At 49.0% G+C, this 22,872-nt stretch overlaps 1 protein-coding gene across 5 annotated transcripts in view; it reads left to right on the top strand.

Moving 5' to 3' along the window:
* The first annotated feature begins 3,303 nt into the window (after window positions 1-3,303).
* Window positions 3,304-22,872, top strand: part of ATP11C (ATPase phospholipid transporting 11C) — a 56,780-nt gene continuing 37,211 nt past the window's right edge. Inside the window, exons 1-2 of one of the 5 annotated variants that reach the window (XM_051630038.1) lie at window positions 3,304-3,453; window positions 21,486-21,605. In XM_051630038.1, coding sequence (XP_051485998.1) covers window positions 3,427-3,453; window positions 21,486-21,605 — 147 coding nt within the window. In that variant the 5' untranslated portion in view covers window positions 3,304-3,426. Of the gene's footprint in view, window positions 3,454-15,691; window positions 15,860-17,105; window positions 17,204-21,485; window positions 21,606-22,872 lie in introns of those variants that run through there. The other 4 variants (XM_051630036.1, XM_051630037.1, XM_051630035.1 and 1 more) reach the window with 4 other exon arrangements.

The following is a 22,872-nucleotide window of genomic DNA, read 5'->3' as shown; positions in this document are numbered from 1 at the left end:
GGCTGAAAAGCTTCCATCGCTCTGAACATGAAAGACAAAGATTACAGGACATGAAAATGATTTTGTGAAAGGATGCGATGCTCTCTCCCAAGTTGAGAGCAGACCACAGCAGTTGCTGTGCTTGTGCCCTGGTTGGCAGCCTGCTGAGGGAGGTTGGCTGATGTACTGGTCAACTAGTTTTTGGTGGTAGTTGAAGCAGTGGTGGGTCCTGCCTGAGGTGAATTGTGCAAAATTCTCCCTGGGTTGTCCCTTGTGGTCCCTTTGCTGTAGGGAGGGCACAGCTGGTGCAGGATAGAGTCCTTGCTGGCTTCATGCAGGAGGGCCCTTTGGTACTGCCTGTGCCCTGTGTGTCATCCACACGGGCTGGGTGTTTGTGGTATTAAAAGGTTAATTAAAAATAGGTTCCCTTGTAAAGCTGACACAGTTGCTAACAAGTCAGTAGCTGAATCATGCAGGCTGCTTCAGGGGGTGAAAAAGCCCAGTCAGGGTTGTTTTGCTTCCTCTCTGTGGGGATGGTTTCTGCTGAGATAGGGGTTTTGCTGCCCCGAGGCCCCTGTGTCAGCAGCAAGAGGGGGGATGACAGTAGCCTCGATCTGTCCACTGAAATCATGGCTTTGGCTGTGCAGAGTAAGTGGGGAGACAGATGGATTTAAAGCAGCCTGGTCCATGTCAGGCAACCAGGGTTCTGCTCTGGCTGAGCGTGGAGATCAAGCACTTGCCTGTGTCTGCTTCCCAGCTGTGCTGACCTGCTTGGACTCCCTTTCTGGAAGAGGGTCTCTCTCCAACACCTTAGCCACTGTTGGCAATGTGTTAAAGATAACTACCTGTTTAATGCTTAAATCCATATCACACTCTAAGTTGTGCATTTTAGCTCTAACTCCAGCAAACTCTCGAGCTAAAGGCGGCAGCATTTCAAAGTGGATAGAGGCTGCAAACTGTACAGCATGGCAGTCACAGACAAGTGCATCTACATGGATCCTCTCTTCTGCTGGTGAGACCATTTTCTCTTCCCAGTTAACGTGGGTGAAATGAGGAGTAACCGTACCTGTAGGAATACATTGTAAAAGAAAGAATATAGGTGTTTTTTTTCTACTGGGCCAGGTGAGGCAAGTTGCCATGGCCTTGGGAAATAGGAGTGCCTGATCCCGAAGGCTGGGGATTCCCTGGGTGTTACTGGTGTGTCCAACACCCAGCTATGGGAAAAAATGCCTGAGAGCTGCGACTCCCTCTCTTAGCCAGCACAAACAGGTTAGAAAAACATCAGAAAAATATCAAAAAAGCAGTGCAAAAGCTGCAGTATACTGTTGATCTAAGTTTAGTTCTCTGTTGTTTTGTGGGGGAGGAAGTCTAGAGCTAAACTGGTTAGGGATTATATAAAGATGTTTAACAATTTCCATTCATTATTTTTAAATGTATTTAAAACTACCTGGCATTGTTTTCTGGTTTCCTCTGTTGTGGTTAGGCTTTGTGCAGAAAGGTAAGTAACAGCACAGCTGCATGGAGAATAGTGGAGAGGCTGCACTTGGGATTTGGATGAGCACTGGCTGTCCATTTGGGAATGCTGCTTTGCTCAGCAGGGATGTGGGACTCTTCACTTGACCCTCCTGCTGCTGCTCTGGGATAACTGGGGTTAAAAACCCCCAAACTAGTAGGCTCCTGCCTGTCCAACACCTGACTGTTTTGGTGCTGCCCAGGGCAGGTTTCCTGTGTGAGCCTGGAGATACCACACTGTGTAAACCTGCCAGATGGTGTTCAAGTGGAGCAAATGTGACTGGTTTTAGTAAAGCCTATTCTTGCTTTAAAAACGCCAAGTGAAGTATCTGTGTTTTCCAGGTCTCTGGAAGTCCACAGCTGTTCCCTGGGTCCAGCCATGGTGCACCAAGGTGAGTTTTGCTCAGTTTTGGGGGAGAAGCCTGCTTTAAAATAGGAGCAACAAAAGCTGCTGAAGTGACAGCAGCCCCTGGCCGGTGGGTTGAGCAGCCCATCTGCTCCTGGAGCTCCTCGGGGCTTTTGGCAAAGGCCAGCACCAGGAGAACTCCTGGCCCTCTGCTGTTACAGAGGATATTGCTCCAGAAACAGCTGGTTTATTACCAGGTAATAACAATGTCAAAACCAATAGAAAATGCAGGTTTAGGTTACACCTCGTCTCACTCAGTTTGGTGATTTATGTGTAAACAAATATTCTTGTACTCTGTGCCCTCTGGACTGGTTTGATGCTCCCTTGAGGAAGCTATTTCAGAGGACTGTTGTTTCCACTCATGCTTTATCCCAGCCTAGAGGGAAGAGAATGAGTTGTCCTGTGTGCTGCCTAAAGGCTGGAGGCACCTGGGAAATCTGGGCAGTTTTGGGCTCAGGGGCTGCTGTTGGAGTGAGTCCAGAGGAGACCACAAAGATGATGAGAGGGTAGGAGCAGCTCTGCTCTGGAGACAGGCTGGGAGAGTTGGGGTTGTTCAGCCTGAAGAAAAGGCTCTGGGGAGACCTTAGAGCACCTTCCAGTACCTGAAGGGGCTACAGGAAAGCTGGGGAGGGGCTTTTTATGAGGGCATGTAGTAATAGGAGGAGGGGAAAAGGTTTTAAACTGGAAGAGGGGAGATTTAGGTTAGACCTGAGGAAGAAATTATTCACTGTGAGGATGGTGAGATGTGGGCCCAGGTTGCCCAGAGCAGCTGTGGCTGCCCAATCCCTGGCAGTGTTCAAGGGCAGGTTGGATGTAGTTTGGAGCAACCTGGTCTAGTGGGAGGTGTCCCTGCTCATGCAGGGGGGTTGGAAATAGCTGATATTTAAGGTCCTTTCCAACCCGAACCAGTCTGATTCTACTGAAAGTGTGCCAAGGGGTGTTAGACGTTTGCTTTGAGCATCCGGGCAGGGCCTGGGCTTGTGCATCGGAGGATTATTTGGAGGGCTGTGAGATGGGAGAGAGGGGACAAAACCGTACCCAGTGTCTAGCATGGCCGTGTCTGCAGGGAAGGCTTGGGAAGGGAGCCAGCAGGGCTCTGACCCCAAGGCTGTGCGGGCTGCAGGGATGACGCTTCTCTCCAGCCTCTGCTCCCGCCCTTCCTTCGCCTTCGGAGAGCGCACCGGGCCGGCCCCGCGGCTCTTTTCTGCCAGACTCCTCCCGGGGGGCTGCTCTTCCCCGGGGCAGAACCGCAGCCCCCGCCCGCTCCTCCCCCCCCCTCGGCGTGTCCCGGGGCCGCGCAGCCCGGCGGGCCCGCCCGGGCACTACAGCTCCCAGGCTGCTCCGGGGCGGGCGGGCCCGGCCTCCCGGGCGCTGGCGGGACAAAAGCGGGGGCGCGGGGGAAGTGCCGCTGCCGAGCGCGGCCGGGCCGAGCCGGTGCGGGGCTCCATGCGGGGCGGGCGGGCGGCGGCGGGGCCCGCGGGCAGCCCGGGGCCGGGCGCGGCGCGGCGCTGAGGGCCGGGCGCGCCGCGATGCTCCGCCGCAGCCTGAGCCGCCTGGTGAGTGCGGGGCCGGGGGGTGCCGGGCGGGGGGAACTTCCTGATGCTTTGGGGTTTCGGGTGTTGTGGTTTGTTTTTTTTTTTCCCCTCTTTTATCAGCTGGGCTTTCCCGGGGGGCGGGCGGTGGAGGGGGGGGGGGGACGGGGCGCATCCCATCCCCGTGGCGGGGGTCCCGGCCCCTTCCCCCCCGGCAGCCGCAGCTTCTTCCCTTGCGAAACCTCCCGGGAGGGCCCTGCCCGCGCTGCGGCTCCGCACCAGGACTTGCCTTTGCTGTCACAGCCCGAACCTTCGTTTATTTATTTTATTTTTTCTTAATTCCCCTGCCTGGCAAGAAAAAAAAAAAAATCTAAAAAAAACCCCAACCACGACCAAAAAAAACAACCCGAAAACAAAACCCCAAACGACCCTAGAAAAGCCCGGGGAAGGGACTTGGTCGATTCCGCGTGGCTCTGGGGCGGGCAGGAGGTGCGGCAGGTCCCGGGGTGCTGCCCTTGCTCCACCCGCCCTGTGTCCCCAAATTCGTTAAAAACCGGTGCCACATAAGCTGCTTGGAGATTTCACTGTGACCTCATTGCTTGGCCTGAAGTCTGTAATTACTCATTTCCACCCCCCCCCCCCCCCCCCCCCCCCCCGACTTCTTCCACTGCAAGTGTGGTGAAAACCCGCGTTTTAACATCATCTCGGGAGCTCCTGTTTACCGAGCGGTGCCATTTATTGCGCAGCGCGTAGTTAAGAAAGTTCCCCGAGTTTAAACAGCAGGCGTGTGGTGTTAGCACAGGGAACACACCCTTGGAGGTTCAGGAGCTGCTTCCCGAGGTGCCTGCACCCCTTGGCACCCGGGTACCTGCTGGGAAATCGGGCTCTGCCCGTGGCAGCCTGCAAGGCCAGAGCTGCTGGGAGATGTGTTTTCATGCACACTTTGGAGTGAGCTGTTTCTGCCAGATACCCAGGTGTTCAACCCTCATCTCCTTTGTAAGTCTGGAGGTAGCTCTGCAGCAGTTCTGGGGAGAAAGAATGGTTAAATTTCCTGTTTGTAGGTTGGATTGCTGTGATAGGCTTTGGGTGAGCCTTGCAGGGAACACACCTGCAACTATTGTTCTGCAGCCCCGAGGACAGATGTATCAGATCTAATCTCCACACCCTGAGTTTCTGACTTTTGAGTTGTGCTCTGCCTTGTTTTATATGCTTCTGATGTGCCCTCACAGGAGGCATCTGGGGTATGAACTCTGTCTTTTGCAGCTATTGCATTTGGCTGAGAGCATTTTTAGGTGATGGCCTCTTGTGAGCAGGTACTGGTGGCCATGGGATTCCACAGAGGTGCCTGGTTGGGCTCTGGCTTCAGCATCCTGTGCTGCCCAGTGGTCCCACAGTGGCCCTGCACCACCTCCCACCAGCCCTTGGCATGGGGAGGGAACATCCACTGCTGCCAGGGCCTGATGTGTCTGTGGGAGTGGAGAAGAAATGGTCCTGAACACCAAACTCAGGTATTTTGAACAGTTTTGTTCTGGGTTTCAGGGTGTGTTTGGAGGGCTGGAGGTAGTTTTCTGGTTAGAGGAATTACTCTGCTCAGGGCCTCTGAAGCTCACCAGGGTGACTGCAGTGTTGCTGAGGGTTGTTGGATGCTTTTTCCACCTACTGGCTTTGTAAGGTGTTTGAGCAGCAAGGAGCCCTGTTTGTTATCAGGCTGGTGCAAGTGGCATGGGTCCCCCTGGCCTCAGGCAGATAGTAGCTCCTGCCAGGCTGCTGTGGCTCTGCCCTCTCCAGCCCCACAGGGCTCTCAGGAGCTGGCTGAGTTTGGGTTGGTCCCCACTCTTCCTTAGTGGGAGGAGAGGAAACCCCATGCTGATTTTCCTGGTATCCCCAAGCTGCTGTCTTGCCTATGGTTCTGTATGGGTGGCATGGGGCTTCAAGTGATGCTTGGGTAGTGACAGCAGTATTGCAGAAAATTCACTGCCATTGTTAAAGGCTGCAGATTATCTGGCACTTCAGATCCTATAGGGCTACTCAGACAAATGTTGTCATCTCTCCACTCTGTGGTCTCTGCCAGTGGCTCATAAATACCAATAGATATTAAAAATCCTGTTTCAGATGTGTCACAGCTTGGGCACAATGAATATGTCTTGCCCTGTAACGTGACTATTTTATGGCTCTGTTTCTCCCTCCCATAAACTTTTTTATCCTGGGTAGGGTACAAAGTGGGGTGGTAAAAAGAGCAAAAGGGACAGAGGGGGTCTGCTTTGCTGCCCTGGGGTACAGGCTGATGCTCTCTGCAGAAACAAGTTGGACTCTGAACTTCAATTTACACTATTGAAACCATCCCTGCCAAAAGGAGAGGTGGGGTTGGGATGTCTGTGGGTAGGCAAGATTGCTATGGTTAATCCACTTTCAGGAGATACTGTCAGCTTGAAATATAACTTTAGTTCTTTTTTGGAAAGAGATTCTGGCATTGGAGTCTTATTTTTAGTCTCATGCTACTTGTACAGCTGCTGTGGGGAGGATGCAGGAGTAGAGTGGGGAAGTGTGTTGGTGACCAGGGGGGGTTTAAGTCTGTCTCCTTATGCAGGTGTCCTTGCAGGAGTGGGTTGAGTGTTGCCCGCTTCCAAACTCACTTGGTAGACTCCTGGGAAGTGCTGGTTCTTGTTTCATGCATGAAAGGCAATGTGCTCTTTTCCTGGATGGTTCTGAAGCACACAGACTGCTGTACTTGCAGGCCAAAGCTGTGCACCACAGCTCTGCTCCTGCTGCTGGGCCAGTGCAGATCTGGGCTGTTGTAAGAGCCAAGTAAGAAATGGAGAAGGAACAGTTACCAGTGCCCCCATGCAGGCAGGCTGGGGGAGCAGCACCCTGGGGTGCTCTCCCTCCTCTCAGGGTGCCCTGTGCTGGCTGAGCCCGTGGGCACCTGGTGCTCACCTGTTGCTGTTTTGCTGCCTGGGTCTCTTGCCCCTGCAATTAGTGCAGGTCCTTGCTCTGGTATTTGTTCTTGTGTAAAATCCAGGGTAAGAAAACAAGCAAGCCCTACTTGGGAGCAAAATTCTTCACTTTGTGTAGCGTCTAACAACAGGACCTTGTGTTATTTGCTTTTCATTAAATACCTTGAGGCCTGATCCTCTTTGCAGCCCATGCCCTGGTAAATCCCTGGGTGTTCAGCAAGCTCTGGTCCTTAGCTGCTGGCTCTCAGGAACATTTGCTTGATGTTGGGAGAAGAAGGATGCCTCTTGAATGAGCCTTCAGTGCTTGTCCCTGGGCTGGACCTGCATTGTGACTTGGTGCCTTTGCTTTGCTTCAGGCTGGTAATGATGCTCTGTTGCTGGTCTTCTTCTGGGGTGTCCATCTCTTTCTGCTGTGTGCCTGCCAGCAATGGGGGTACCCCTAGGTTGGTTATGGGGCTTGGTGGGGTCTCCTGCTCTCCTCTCTTCAGGACTTGTCAGTTCCCCCAGGTCAGGACCTGTCTGTCCCCTGGTGTCCCTGGTGGAACACCTTAGGCTTGCCCACTTCCCTGCAAAGGGACGGTAAAGACAGCAAAGGGGGTTTGCTTCTTGCAGCCCTAAAACAGAGGAGGAGCTGCCTTTGTAACCAACTGATACTTTTCATTTGCATGCTTGGTGGAGCTTTTCCATCTGGGACTCATTTTACCTAATTAAAAAAAATTGCTTGCAAACTGCCACAAGGCAAGGTTGCAGGAGACTGGCACTTGAGCTGGGCTTTAATGTCACCTGTGGCTTGTCCCCCCTGCGGGGGCTACCCCAGCCAGGCTCCTGGCCACTGCTTCACTACTTGCTTTGCATCCCCCAGCTGTGCCTGCCTGCCACTGGTGTTCTGTGGGCAGCAGGGAAGGGTTCCCCTGTGAAAGCACTTGTGAGTGTCACAAAATTCCTTTCCAAAACCTTACCCTTCCCAAAACAGCAGGGGTACAGGCCCTGGCCCTGTAAGGCAGGGGGCTCACATACACAGGAGCAGTGCCTGGTGTGAGGTTTGGGCTCCATTTGGGCTCTGCTAGAGCTTTCTGAAGCCCCTTTGGATTTTTTTAAGGTTGTCTTAGCCTGAGTGCCCCCCAACCCCACACATGTTGGGATGGGGGTGAGGCTGATGCTGCCAAGGGTGGTCTGGGTCAGGATACCCCAGTGCATCCACAGCCATCAGCAGCACACAGCTGTGTGTCCCCTCACGTCCCCAGAGCCCTTCCTGGCCCCTTTGGGGAGGAGCAGAGTAGGAGCAAGGCCTTGGAGATGGCATTTGTTGACTCAAGAGATGTGCTGGGGGCTGGGGAGATGAGTCACGCCTGGGATGGAGCAGGGAAGGTGGTGATGCTGAGCCCTGTGGGGCAAGTCCTACTGGGCACCCTGCAAAAAAATACCTCTTTGAATGGCAGGAAATCACAAATTTTAGAAGGGAAATAACTTCCTCCTTGGCAATGGGAAGTAGATGAGGAGGGACAAGAGCAGATGGGGAAAGTCGCTGGGGTGCAGTGGGGCTGACCACTGCTGCCTGCTGTCTCCCCACCCCAACTATCCCCCCAAGCTGGGGGGATGCTGAAGTAAGTCTTGTGGGAGATGTCTGTGTCTGAGGTGGAGGATGCTGATTTACACTCTTGTCTTTAGTTTTTGCAGTAAATGTGTAATAGTCTATTTTGGGCCACGGACACATCTGTGATTTTCTTTCATGCTTGCTTTTTAATTTTTTTAGAGAGTGTGAACCAAACATTACAAAGTGTGGTTGCAGTTCCTATTCTAATAAGAAAGAAGAGCATAGGTGGGAGTTGAAAGCCTTGAGAATTGCTTTTTTTCCCCCCAGTCCAGCCATGTGAGAGTGGAAGTGTGTCAAATACCTTGTACCTGACTGCCAGTTTCCACAAGAAGCGTTTTGCTTTCATTGATGTGACAAAAACCCACGGCAAGTGTTGGGGCTGGGGTGTCTCTGTGATGTTGGGTGACAGATCTGCTTTTAGAAATCCCACACTTCAAAAGAGTGTGGATTTTAATGAAGCAACTTGAATTTTTCATGAATGTTTCTGGAATTTATTTTGTAACGTATTTAACGTGAGAATGGCGTCTGGTGTGCTCGGGGCCAGATGCCCTATAGCAGCCACAAGATAGCTCATGCTTGACCACAGAAGTCAGAAGAGGCTCACATTGGGAACCTGGACATGGTAAAGGCTCTTCCCCAGGGCTGAAATCCCTTTTCAATGCCCTTATCCTGGAAAATGGGACGCAGGGTCTCAAATTCCCTGGAAAATCTGGACAGAGGAGTTTCTCAAATTCCTGTAGCTGTTTCTCTTTAATGTTGCACAGCAGTCTCCTAACTGTAGCCTTATTCCCAGGAATAGCTCAACCATTTGGCTAAAAATAAATAAAAATCAAATAAAAAACAAGCCTTGGACATGCAGCTGCATGGAAATGTTCATGCATGCAGTTAAAATTTGGAGAGGTTAGATACTACTGTAAGGTGGGACTGGAAGGCACTGGTCAAACATTAATGATAAATGGTGCTGCCAGTTAAACCCGTGATGTGCAGAAACTTTTCTGTGGAGAGTAACACACTTCTTAAGGCTGCATTTTATTCTTCACTTGAAGCAGTTTGTCTCCAGTTGGTGTTTTGCTGAGAATAATAATGATTGTCTGGGCCATGAGGGGAAGGTTCGGTGTTGAACTGAGTTGCATGGCAATTTGTTTTCAACAATAAAAATTGTAAAAGCAAACAGGCTGTCTATTAATAGCAGGCTTTTCAGCCTTGCCTTCAATTTCATCCTGTTGCTTTGGTTTATGCACTTCCCTTCCGATTCAAACTGCTGCTTTCTGGCCGTAACCGTTGATGTCCTCTCTAGTGGAGAGAACTCTTTGAAATGTTAGTTAAAAGCAAAGCTGGTGGAGAACATAACTGCAGTCTCTTGGCCAGAAGAAACCTTCACACCAGAATGAGCTGTTCTGCCAGTGACCGTGTTTTTTGCAGTGCAGGTTGGGGCCCCTGTGAGCATCTTCCTCCCACAGTGCAACAGAAAAGCAGCCTTTGGCTGCTGATTCCTTGGGGTGTGGGACTCTGTCCCTCCTTGGGGGGCTTTAATTTATCCTTGCTGAGAAGACACAGGTGACCAAATGTGGGGACATCCCTTGTGATATCTGCAGCCAAGGTCTGCCTGCTGGAGGAGCTGACATTGCAGGGGTAAGGGAGGCACTGAGCTGTTCAGTTTGGCTCTGGTGTCTGGGAGTGTGAGTTTTCCAAGAAACTTGGACACAGGGTGACTGAGTGTGCTATTAACCCATTTGCCTTTCCCTGAAAACGTTTGCTTGGGGGTTTTTTCAAGGGAGTTTCCTTTATTTAGCTGTGTAGGAAGCGGGTGCTGAGGCTGGAGGGCAGTGCTGAGGTTTTCCTGTGCTTCTCCCCTGGCTTGGCTGGTTGCTGTGGTGGCCTTCTGCCAAAAAGTGTCCCCCAGCAAGCCCTGCCTGGGGGAGTGGGTTAGGTCACAGTGAGGAGCAAGGGGCAGCTCATGCCCAATGCTGGGACAGGCTATCCCAAGGTGATCTTAGAAAATACATTACCTGTGAGTTTAGACTGAAATCTGCTGCTCATTGCTCATTTCAGAAAAATTTGTGCTTGCTGAGGTCTAGGGTTGGGAAGGATGGGCTGGTTTTTGCCAGTGCGATTGACAGGGTGTTGTGGACTTCACCTGCCCATGCTCTCCTCACATCCAACCTGGGCTGTGAGCTCTGCACATCAGAGAAGGGTTTGGGTTGGAAGGGACCTTTAAAGACCATGTTGTTCCAACCCCACTGCCGTGATGCAGACCACTGGGAGAACCCTGCTTGTTACCCCCACCCCCAGCCCTTAATCTCTTGCAAGCAGAGAGTATCTTTATTTTTCCCCCTATTTTAATGGCCAAACCACACTGAGGTTCTGTATCTTTTTTTTAGTGTTTTCCCTTGTTCACTCGGGGATTTGCAGCTTTCTCAAAGCTGTGGGGCCCACGCAGATGCTGGACTCCTGGCAGGCTGGGGTGCCAGGCTGTGGCAGGCTGTGCCCACCAGTGATTAACCCATTAACTGCTGCTGCTCAGGGCTGTCATTCGCAGCAAGCACTGTGTGACAGACATGGCATGAAGTGTGCTGTGCTCAGACCATGGCTTGTCCTCTGGGACACTGCTGGGCCAAAAGTGAGTCCTTCTCATTGCAAGTGGGTAATAAGGACACTGCTGCTCATGCTGATGATTGTAGGCTATTATTATTAAGTTATTCTATGAAACCTCTCTCCTGCAGTTTTGCTCTCCTGTGACTCCCTGCCCCCTTTCCACAGGCTGGCTCTGCCACCGCAAAGCAGTCATGACTGCTCTCCATGTAACCATCACATTGTAGTTCATTTAATTACTTTGAATTATTCAACATCCCACCAGTGAGTTGTTCACCGGTGTTTGCCTGAATTGGTTAAGGTTTGATTTCAGCAGTTACTATTGTGCTTTTAGCAGTGAAGTTGACACTAAGAGTTGTGTGGAGCAGTTACATGGGTTACCATCACCCTGTTGTGGCAGGACACCGCAGGGGATGGGCAGGCAGTGGCAAGTTGTTGTAGAGCTTAGTTTACTAACTTGTAGCCTGGGGAAGCAGTGGAACTTTCCTGTTTTAGAAGGTCTCCTCTGGACCCCACCTTTGCCTGGCTCCTGCCTGGCAGCAGCAGGGCTGCTGGGTCAGGAAAGCCTGTTCTGCCCAGAGGCTGCAGCTATTGTGTGTGCATATATATATATGCATTAAATATGGATATATGCAATATATAAGTGCATTAAATACATTTTTTTTTGCTTATCGGCTTCTCAGGTGTAGCCAAGATCCAGGGAACTTCTAGATGGTACCACCTGGGTGGGGAGAGGAGCTGGTCATTACCCTAATGAGGGGTTCACTGGTGGATGGGAAGCATTCTTGGGTGGTTCTTTGCTACCCTTCATCATGTTTCATGCTCTCATAGGGATGCTCGCTGCTACAGATGCTGCTCCGAACCAGTATTCTGTAAAAATCTTTTTAGTTCCTTAGGCAGTTCCTTCTGCACATGATTTGCAGTATGTCAGGCTCTCTAGTAATTTTTTTTTCCCCAAAACCAGTCATTTGAGATGGGATTCCAACTGAAGCCAATTTAGTCTAAAAGCGCGTCTGCTCTTGACATCCGGCGGTAGCTGAGAGCGTTTGTAGTTCAGAGTCATTTGTCCTGCTCTCCTTCATGAGAGCCTCATGCATTTATTTGTGATCTGACTGTTTGCAAAGGGCTTTTTGTTTTCCTCCTGCAAGCAGAAAGGAGGGGTAAACACCTGCAAGGCTCTCCTAGCTGGGGTATTTTGGGAGCGAATCAAGCTTGTTATTTTTGTTCAAGACTCTAGCAAGATTCCTGTTAACCTCCTTTTGGCCCTGGATGAGCAATGCTTTGCTGCAGGGTTTTTCCTTTGAGTTCAGCTGAGATTTGCATGATCTATAGGTGAAAGGGCTCTTGGTCTGGCCCCAGTCTTGCTTTTGTAGGACAGTATGTGGAGGGCTTGATAGTATCTAGCTGACTGTTTTTGAAGGGTCAGCAAGCAGCATTTAGGTCTGGCCTGTCTTCAAGTACTCTGTATACCCTTAATAAGATTTTATAAGACTACTAAAGTGGAAAACAGAGGCAAGGCTCTCTTGATAGATGTAATTTGTTTGCAGTATTGTGGCAAGTGCACTGATTTGCAAAACAAAGGGACTCTATTTTTCTTGTGCAGTAGAGGATCTAGAAAAGCTGAGTAAGATGTGCAACAGGCAAGACTAGACAATTTGAAGTGTCTCTTTGGTATTGCAATCCAAGATCTTTTCAGCAGTAATAAAAATTAAGTACTGCTAGACTGCAGCAATGCTGTGCTCCATTGCCTGTCTCAATTGGCTTAAGAGAGGGGGGAAGAAAAAAAATCTCACTGCCAGGAGATTGAATGTAAGGGAAGAAAAAAAAATAAATCCACTTTGTGAGCAGTTCTGCCATCTTTTATGATGATTTCTGTGTAATTCCTCCCCAGCATTTGCAGGCAGCCCAGTGGCTGCTGCCTGGGGTGATGTACCTCAGGGCTGGGGGGGCTCAGGCTGCACTGGGGGCACCTGCTCAGCTCAGCCCTGCTCTTACAGAGGCTGCAAAGCCAAGCTTAAAATGCAATATTGGTTCATTGTTTTTGGCTTGCAGGGTGGTGTTTTGCATGCCAGTTCTTGTGGAAGGTTTTTATTTTTTTTTCCTCTTCTTTCCACCTCACCTTTTATTATAAATGTTTGCTCAGGGAGGCAGCACAGTAAAATTAGCTGTGATGCCCAGAGGGCTGTCATCCTTATATTAGCCAAATAATCATTGTGGAGTACATTTCCGTGGGGTGGTTTTTTCCAGTGCAGTTGAATGGTTGGAAGTGAGACTTTTCACTTGACAAGTACCTTTCTGGTAAATGCAGGGTGGGGAAATGAGATGGGCAGAGAGGAAAACTTGGGAGAAGGAGCTTATCTTGGTAAGAGAGCAGGAATGACCTTATCCCAGTGCTCGTCTAGGGAAGGCAGTGGGTGGGATGGGATAGGAATTGTTCTGAGTCACCAGGACTATCTCCTGGGATGTTTCCCATTCTGCACAGGATGAGCTCTCTTCTCCAACTGACAGGGCCAGGATGAACCCCAGCAAAACCTCTCATGCTCCAAGCCTGGCATCCTGGGGCCAGGTCAGACTTCATCTCCAGGTCCCTGTGGAGAAGCAGATTTCCCTCTTGCTGCCAAACCTGGCTGCTGTGCCTCTGGCTGTGCTCAGCCCTGGGTGGTGGGTGGTTTGCTGGGGCTGATCTGCAGCCACTCTACCCAGCCTGGCAGAAATATGAGCCAAGAGGATTTCCTGAAGATAAACAATCCTAGGCCACATGTTCAGGATTTCTCTGCTGACTGGGTGGATTGCACTGATCTGGTATCCTAGTGTAACTGTGCCTGAAGCTCCAAGGATAAATCTGTTGGTTACTATAGTATCTGGAGATAAAAATACCCCAGATGGGGTCTGGGGCATGTAAAGCTGATTTTGCCTGTGGAGCAAGGTATGGAAGTAGGTTGATTTCTCTCTTTCTTCCCCTTTCTAACTCCTGCTGCTTCTGTGGAAATGTTTCTCTGCAGTACCTCAAGGGGAGGGTTAGCAAATTACAGCTTTAACTTTTTTGAAGTAAAAAAAACCATAATCTGGACAAGTGTGAGTGAGCAGCATGAAGGGCTGTGACCTCAGGTACCCATTGCAGGGGTGAGGATGCCCTGAGATGCTGGTGCAGGACTTGGTGACCTGCCCTCTTGTCCCTGCTGGTGGCTTTTGTGTGGGAAATATGACAGAACCCTGGGGAAAAGCTTTACCTGGAGGGACACAGGCTGGGTACAAGCCCTTGCTCCTGGGTTGCTGAGGTGATGCTTGCCCTGGCAGGGGAGTCTGCAGCCTCTGCCCCTGGTGGGTGGGTGGCCAGGCAGACTTGCTTCCCAGGGGAAAGGGGAGGAAACTGCTCTGGGAAATGGGCTGTTTGCTGGCTGGCTCTGAAATGCTGGGAAAAGTTAAAAAGGGGGGAAATGTCTGTAGGTGGCAGAGGTCAGAGTAACCTCTGGCCGAGCTGGGATGCACAACATAGTATTTAGGGGTTTTATTTGTTTCCATAACTGAAGAGCTCTGGCTTTTGGAGGACCAGAAAGCAACAGGAAAACCAACACATTATAGCTCTGCTGGTTGATGCAATCATTGACAATTGCAAACTTGGAATTTTTTTTCCAGTTTGCTCTTTAAATTTTGCCAGGGCAAATCACTGCTCTGAAGAGCTCACTGCCCTGTGAAATAGCTGCTGATGAGCAGACATGTGCACAGCTTGAGCTGGGAAAAAGAGGGAGGAAGAGGTTTGAAAACGGGAAGACCTCCTTATATTTGCTTTGTGACCTCTGCAAAACATTTGGGCTCTTATTCAAAGTCCTTTTTTTCTGTTCTGTAGTCTGAAATGTTGCTATGAGCCTGAATTTGATATGCTGGCAGCATGCTGGTCAAACTTTTCTTTTGGACTGCCAAAAATAAAAATATGCTGCCTGCCTTTCAAGATGAGCAATGGTTTCATAACCCTGGCTGCCAACAGGGCAGGGGGAAAAAGAGTTGAGATCCTGAAAACTTCCAAAGGTCAATGGTTTTGTTTGAACAGGAGCAAGAGATTTTCCACAAAACAGCAGCACTGAAGTAATGCCATCCCAATCAATATCTGCTGGATTTGCTGGGGGTTTTGCTTTTGGCATCATATGTGAACCTGACTTTTTGCAAAGAGCTGCTGAACTGAGGCTGTGATTGGGGACAATGTGGCACATTTGCCAGGAAGATGCATGTGTGACATGTGCAAAGACTGCCTTCAGACAGAAAAAGAAAAGCACAACTAAAACCCACACCAAAACAGCTCTTTTTGGCTCTCTTCCCTGTACTTGGCACACCCTGAGTCTGGGAGAGGGCTGGGCCCTCCTATAAATGTATTATCTGGGGAAAAAAACCACTTGTTTCCTCTCTCCACCCTTTAAAAATCTTTCAAGTAGCTCTTTCCCCTCTTCTCCCCACCCTGCCGTCTCTTTCTGGTTTTATCAGTGGCTTTATTGACTAAGTAAGCTTTTCCAGGAAACTCAGCCTGGTTGGGTTCTGCTGTTCTTCAGCCTTTGGTGAAGGTGACCTTGCTGCAAGTCCACATGGTGAGGCAGCAGGTCCTTGGGATGGAGGGGACATGGGGATGGGCTGGGACCCCTTGTGTCACTGGATGCACCTTGACTTTCATTAAGATGAGGTCTGGGTTGATGATGCTCTGCTAGAGCACACCATGCATTGCTTTGTCATCCCCAGTGGGGGACCAGGGATGACGTCTGGGTATTAAGCTTCATGAAGTGTTGGCCACAGTTTAAAAAAAAAAGCATTAAACCTTTTCCCTCATTTCCTCTTTCTGCTGTTGCTGCTTGTTCTGCTTGATCTGGAGGTTTGCATGGTTGTCCCCTGCTTCCCCCCCTTGCCTGGAGCCAGCTTTCCCCCAGTGGTCACTCCTTGGTGATATTGTTCTCTCTCTGCTTAAAATATCAGTCGGAGCTTCAGCCTCAATGAGGAGAACAACTGGTTTAAATTTCAACCTTTCACTTTCCCAAGCTACCAGCCTTCCCTCTTCTGTTTGGAATGAGCAGCAGAAGTCCTCTCTGTTGGGAAAGGAGCTCAGAGCTGTGCCTACCTTCAGCCCTTTCTCTTGGACCTATGGGCTCTTAGTTCTTGTAATGCAATGTTGGTTTTGGCTTTTTTTCTGAGGACTGTGCATGTTATCAGCTCTTTCCTGCAGCCGTAGGGCAGAGCCATGGGGTTGATCCCGATCGGTCAAATTCTCGCTCTAAATCAGGAGATCAGCCTGAAAATGTGGTCAGCATGGGTAAGCATAGTCTGTGCTGCTGTGTTTTTAAGGGTTTTCTCAGAGCGTTGCTTGCACTGGGGTGGAAATTACTAAGGACAAAGAGTAATAGAAAAATTGGCAAGAAAAAACTCAAACATCTCGATCGGGCAGAGAGCTTGGTGTGCTGAGTGACTGGGTGAGACTGCTGGGTGGTTTGGGATGTTACAATAAGTTTGTAAAGGCTTTTTGAAATTGTAGCTGTGTTTCTGTTGATTCTTCCAGGGCTAACTGACAAGGGAGCTAGAACAGGCTGTTTTAGGAGGTAGTGTTGTTCTTGCTGGCTTTTTTTGTAAATGAGGTCGTCTTCTCAACTACTTCTATGATAAATGGAACAATACAGGAGTGATTAGACTTTAAACTATTCATGAGCCAAGTAATGTGATTTAATCTTTTGCATATATTTAATATAAGCTGTGATTTCATTCAAATTTTTGAGCTTTGTACTTGTACTATATAATTATCTCTGGTTTTAGCAGATGACTATTTTTTAAATGCCTGTGGCTTTTATTAGATCTTTTTTTCTTTAAGTTATTTGTATTTACTTTGTGGCTTGAAGATATCTATAGCAAACATGAAAGGAGCTTCTTTTGATTAGTTCTGGTTTAGGAGCTTTCTGAAACCATAGTAAATCAAATGATGTGAGTCCTTTTTTTTTTCCTGCCACTATTTTTTCCTCTGTAAATGGGGCCAGGAGGTAGCACAGACACCTGTTTTCCATATAGGGGATATAATTAAACACTGTTTTGCAGCTGCCCTAGAAATGGCCCACGTAGAATGACTATGTCAACAGTGGCTGTAGAGCACAGGTTCACCTCTCTTCTTGAACTTGGTCTAACTCCATTAATTTTTACCCAGGCTTGATAACTTTTACCTAGGTTTGCATCTCTTATCAAGTTCTGTCTGGGTACTTTGCATGGTGCTGTGCTGGATTCCCAGAAGTTTGGGAGGGTGGGTGAAGAGCCTCTCTGGGAGCCGGGCAGGAGCTTTGGTGCTGGGCAGGAGATTTTTGTGGGAGAAGGGCATGGCTGGAGATGGAAAGTGGCACAAAGGGAGGCTTGCCCAAACTCAGGCAAAGAATGTGGGGAGTGCTGTGGGCTGCAAATGAAATTCTGCCATCTCTATGTAATGCTTCAACTGTTTCAAGTCGTAAATGGTGTTGGGTCATTAATTGCAACCCTGGACTTTATTAGCCCTGGTCCAATGCCTTCTAATCTTACCTGTTACTAACTCCTGAAAGGAAGGTTTATAGCAAAATGCTGAGCCTTAGCTGAGCTTCCATGGACATACTGATGTGTGGAGATGGGCACTGAAAATTTGTACAAGGTAAGAAAATAGCCGTTATCCCAAATGTTGTCTATTCCAAACTCCTGCTTCCAGCAATAAGTGGCCTTTTTACAAACTTGAAAGTGCAGGAGCATTGGCTTACATCAAAATATTGAAGAGAAGGATGTTCTGTGTCAGAATTTCTCCGTGGCTCTAGTGCAGCAGCAGCCTTTGCCCTGCTGTGCCTGCAGCAGAGCCCGTGTGCCTGCATGGGCAGTGTTATTTATTGCTGCAGCCTGGTCCTGACCCGCTGGGAAGTGAAGATGGATAGTGAGCTGCCTACTCAATAAGAGGTTCCTTGCAGAACAGCTTTACTGGCCTCATTGTTATCTCCTGTGATTTGTGTTTGTCACCCTGGTTGTTGCCTTCCAGCTGAGCTCCTTCAGGAGAGATCTGGTTTGGGTGCCCTGCGAAGAGGCTGACTTGCTGGTGGGCTTGGTTAGACACTGGGGGAGCAGAGCAGGAGCCCAGACCTAAAGCTTGAAACAGTGCAGGAGAGATCCACATCTTCGGGGCTGGTCTTCAAGTGATATTGAGCAGAAGAGTCTCTCTTCTCAGAGGCATCTCCTGCTCTCCCTCCTCTCAGTTCCCAGGGTGTGTGGTGCCCCCTGGGGTGCTGTGTTGGGTTACTGGGACACAGTATGGCAGAGAGGGGACTAGGATCACCTACCAGCATTCCCAGATCCTCATGGCTTGGTGGGAAGATGCACCATCCCAAGCCCCTGGACAGTCTGGAACTGCTAATCCCTACGGATAGCTCTGGTTCTCCCAGCACTCCTGCAAACACCACGCCTTGGGCAGAGGGAGGTGATAAAGTGTGTGTGGGGAGTGTGTTTATTTTCTTAAGTGATCCTTTTGGCATGCCTAGCTCTAAACAGAAGAAGTTCTGGTTGTTGTTTGCACCAGCTGACTCCTGCACCCCATGGCATGGGTTTTATAAAACCCCACCAGGCAACAAGGCAGCCATTTGAAATGTATCCAAGTAATATTTTCATTTTATTTTGCCATTGGAATTCATTTTTTTTATGAAAGGCGGTTGGGAAAAGTCATCTAAATCCTTTCCTCACTAATCTGCATATTTTATAATTTCCTCCAAAAACTGGCAGTTACTCCTTAAATCTCCTCCTAAGTCCCTGTTAAGAGCTGTTATTAGGACTCAGCCATCTATTAGCAACCTGGAGAGCTGTTCCAGGTGGGCTTGGCAAACCAAGAGCTCCTAATTGCTCAGCTGAGCCAAGGCCTCTTGTCATGGGGTATCATGATGGTGTGCACTGGCTTTCTGGGAGGTGGAAAAAGTGGAGAGATGTGGTTTGAAGCCTTCCAGCTCCTTGCGTGGCTGCGAGATGGTGTGACACCGTGGTGTGGGAAAGGAAATGCTGGGAGCTGTGGGAGTCTGGTTAGACCACAGAGTGAGGACTTCTCCCTCTGCTGCCACTGCAGAGGGCTCTGCACCCCAGAGAGGGTTGCTGTCATCTTTGCAGGCAATGCAAAAAACTGAAGGGGAGTTGAGGGGTGAAAGCCCACCCAGGACTTGGTGGTGGTAATTTGGTGGGGCTTGGTCAGCTAACACACCACACCTGGGGTTTGGCTTCTCCGTATGCTCCAGGTTTTCCATGGCTAACTATGGATAGTCTTGCAGAGTAAATGTATGTTTTTCCAAGAGTGTTTTAACCAGAGCTTTGTTGCTTCTGTGCCAATGTGGGTGCTTAACAAGACCCCACCTCGCTCCTTCCCACCACCCTGCCAGCAGCATGGTCAGGGGAAGCTTGTTTCCTCCGTGCACTGGAGGGATGCTCACCCAGCTCCTGCCTGGGGACTTCAGGCATGGCCACAGTCTGTGCTCCTCAACTCTGCTGTGGTGTGGATGAATGGCTCTGCTTCCTACTCCTGGGGTGCAGGTTGGTGAGACCCATGGCTGCCACCTCCATAATGCAGCAGATACATCAGGGACCTTTTTTTGGGTCTCGTTTTTTGTTCAGAAGATGTGATGTTTGCAGGTAGTTGTGGTGAGGCTAGGAGAGTGGTTGGCCTGTGGTGGGGTAGTGGCATTCCCTGGCTGGAGTGTGTGCCTGCCTGGTCTATGTCTGGGAGCCAGCTGAGCCTGAGGGATGCTGGCTCTGCCTCCAGGAGGTGCAGGGACACCATGCAGGGGTGTGAGTGAGAAGTTTTCTTCTGCTCTGAGCAGCTGCTGCTGGTGGTTTGAGGACAGCTTTAGTGAGAGTGGTCAGCACACTGAACTGGGATTAGGCATGGAATAAAAACACTTTAATTAAAGGTGCTGCAGACATGGATGGAGAGTTGGGGGAAGGAAGAGCTGCAGACCTTACTCCTGGGGCAGCATCCATTTCATAGTTGCTGCTCCAGGTACATGAATAGGGCTGGCTTAAATTTCAGTTATTCATTGTTTTATGCTTTCCCCAAGCAGTGGTTAGCTCCAGGCCTTGCTGTCTTACCCTGGTTGTTTTCAAAGCATCTTTTCTACAACTGGGTTCTGCTGGCAGCCTGACCAGCTTGCCTGTGAGGGGCCCTTCGGATGACTGGGATACTGAGCTGGACTCGAGGCACACCAGGAGCACCCACCTGTGTGGGCTGAGCCTGTGCCAGGCTACTAGCATAGGATGGGGATTTGGCATTTTTATCTCCTGCCCGGGGGGGTTTTCCAAGCAACAAGCTTCAGGGTTGCGGATTAATAAGACTAAGTGCAGTATGAACAGCATCTGCTGGTGTTTTGGCAGCCTTTCTGCCTGCTAATGCCCTTGAACCATGAACAGTGACAAATGTCTTCCCTGCTTGTGTTTTAAAATCCAAAATGTTAACTCTGAGGAAACCCTTGCCTGACCTAAAATGACCCTTTTTTTCTCCTACTCCATTTACTCTTAGAGGGCATTTTTAATTAACTTCAGAGTTTTAAATTCAACCTTGCAAAAGGCTTCATGATGCCAGCCAGGTCTCCTCCTTTGGCCACAAGTGTCTGTGGCAGCAACACTTCACTATATGCACATGGAATGTGGGCAGAATGAAAAGCTGATTTTTAAACTATTGCACAGTTTTGTTACTTTTGAAAAATAGGCTTTTGTGGTCTGCTGAGTACCTTACATGTGCTGGGCAGCCTGAAACTGGGAGATGATCAAACTGGAGCCCATGGGGTGCTCTTTCTACCTGAGAGCTTTCCGTGGGGCTACAGGTGGGGACCTGCATTGCCTCTGCCTTCTCACAAGCTTGCAAGTGTTTTTAAGTGATGTTAGAGGAAGGTGGAAATTTGTATTTGAATTACATTTAGTTAGAGCACTCTTTCATTATATTCAGATAGCTTGTTTACTTTGTGTTACTTTAACACAGTTTTCATTTTGCTGGGAGGATCTAAGTTTAATTTGCTGGTGCCATGACCTCTCCTGTGAGGGCCAGCTGCAAGCATCTCTTGTGGCTTCATGCAAGGGATGCTCTCCTGCCCTGGAGCAGCTCTGCTTTCCATTGGATTGAGTTTATTCTACTGTAATTCCCCTTGTCCTTTCCCAGGTTGCTGTGGAGCAGAGAGGCTGTCATCAAACCCTTGTGACACCATTTATCATTCACTTATGACATGCTGGCATCCTCAGCACCCTGTATGTCTTTTTGAGGAGTCTGTGATGAGAAAATGTCTGCTTCATTATTTCTGGTATTATCTGAGATATTAAACCAGCAGAGGTGTGTGTGTATATATATCATTTAAGTTAAATCCCAAGTCTTTGTGCACCAGAGCAAGTGTGAAGGCAGGTGCAGTTTCTGTTGTCATCTGTGGGGTCCTGGATAAAGCCTGGAGACATTGTAGAAACCCAAGGCAGAAGGACCCTCCAAGGCTGGGACTAAGAAGAGATGTGTAGAAGAAGTCATTAGGGATATAATTTAAGTGCTTGAAAAAGATATATTCTCCTCCAAGAGAGGAAACTTGCCCTGCAGATTGGCACAGGGTGCAAGCACAGGCAGTAGCATGGTGTATATGAGTAGTGGCCTGTCCTGGTGTGGTTTAGGATGCACTGTGGTCTGAGGGGGGCTGGTGACTGAGCAGTGTTGGGGACCCTGGGTTGCAGGCTCAGAGTTACCTTGGTTTTGTTACCTGACCTTACATGTGCCTCTTCAGTCTCTGTGCTTCTGCTGGGGCAGAGAAGTGAATTTTTGAGGTTCCATCTGCCTTGTTTCCCATGAACAGCACGGTGCCTTCAGAAGCTGGAAGCTATTAGTACAAATATTTGACCTTTTTTTTGACCTAAAAGTTGATGTTTCCCTTTCCTGGTTGCCCTGACAGTGTGCTGGGGAAGAGAAGCGGGTGGGCACACGCACCGTGGTGGTCGGGCACCGGCCGGTGTCGGAAACTGATGCGTACGTGGCACAGAAGTTCTGCGACAACAGGATTGTCTCCTCCAAGGTGAGCTTGCTCTGCTCCTGCAGGTGTGTTGGGCATGAGTGTTCCCTGCTTGTGTGTCCACCCTGATGGTTGGTTTTGAAATTGAGAAACTCTGAATTCCTCAAGGGTGGATGTAAAGGTCAGACTAGAAGTGGAGCAGCTGAGTACGTACCTTGCACTGCAGCTCCAGCCTCTGTTAGTCTTTGTCCTATCCATCCCAGTGGGGGTGTGTACAAGTTCTGTCCTGCTAGGCTGGATGAGAGCAAAGCCCATGGAGACAATGGTTTTGTGGGTCTTTTATGGTGAGGGGTTTTTTTTCCTGGCATCCCCTGTGGGAATAAAGGACGAGTTAAGTGTAGTACCACGTGAGGCAGCAGCAGCTCAGACTTACAAAAGGGAATGGGGGTTATTTTATAAATGGACAGAAAAATAAGATTCCCCCTTTTTTTTTGTTCTGTGGGTTCTTTCTCTCTTGAGATGGGATGAAAATAACCATGCTCCATTTATCCCTTTGGATGAAAGGGGAAACATTCATACTGTATTAATGCAGCTTTTGTTTGTGGTGGAAAACTGTGTGATGACACCCATCTGCCTTCTGCTTAGCTTTTTTCCATGTCATTCTTGAAGCTATTTCAAAAGATTTTAAGCCAATTCAAGTAAAATATCAAACAAGTGGCATCCTGTGTTGTCACCACAGCTGGATACATATTTCGTTTTATAGGATTCATGATGCTCAGCTGTAAGGAGGGTTTTCCCTTTCCCTTTCTTTTTTTATACAGCTTGGGTATTACTTGTTTATATGTATCTGGGCTGTCTGAGTTCATAGTGAGGAAAAGTTTTGAGTCTGACCATGTTTAACTCATGTAACATTTCCCTGGCACACAAGAGGGTCCTTCAGAGAGGACAACTTCCCCTGTTTCAGTTCCTTCTCTGACAAAATGGTTTGTTTTAGCACTAAATTTAATACTTCCCCAATTTATTTTTGAATGTTGTGTCCTTGCTCTTCTTTTTCCATTTATATTTGCTAGGCGTGGAGTCTTCTTACCTGACCAGTCTCTTTTGATAATTAAATGGATATTGGTCTGGAGACTTGACTGCTTATTTTTTGTTTAATCGAGGCAGACTGGAGGATCAGGTATTAGACCCCTTATTTTCCACATTGTTCTTAAATTCTACGTGTTTTCCAAAGCAAATGATTCAGCAGCCCTCTTAAAATGGTAATGAAGCACAACCTAATACATTTGTAAGGGCAACATGGCTTTTTTTTTTAACAGAACTCAGATGGTTT

Source organism: Apus apus, chromosome 12 (genome assembly GCF_020740795.1).
Source record: "Apus apus isolate bApuApu2 chromosome 12, bApuApu2.pri.cur, whole genome shotgun sequence".
Lineage (NCBI taxonomy): Eukaryota > Metazoa > Chordata > Aves > Apodiformes > Apodidae > Apus > Apus apus.
Note: the sequence above shows the minus strand (reverse complement) of the source record. Positions and strands in the feature narration are given on the sequence as shown.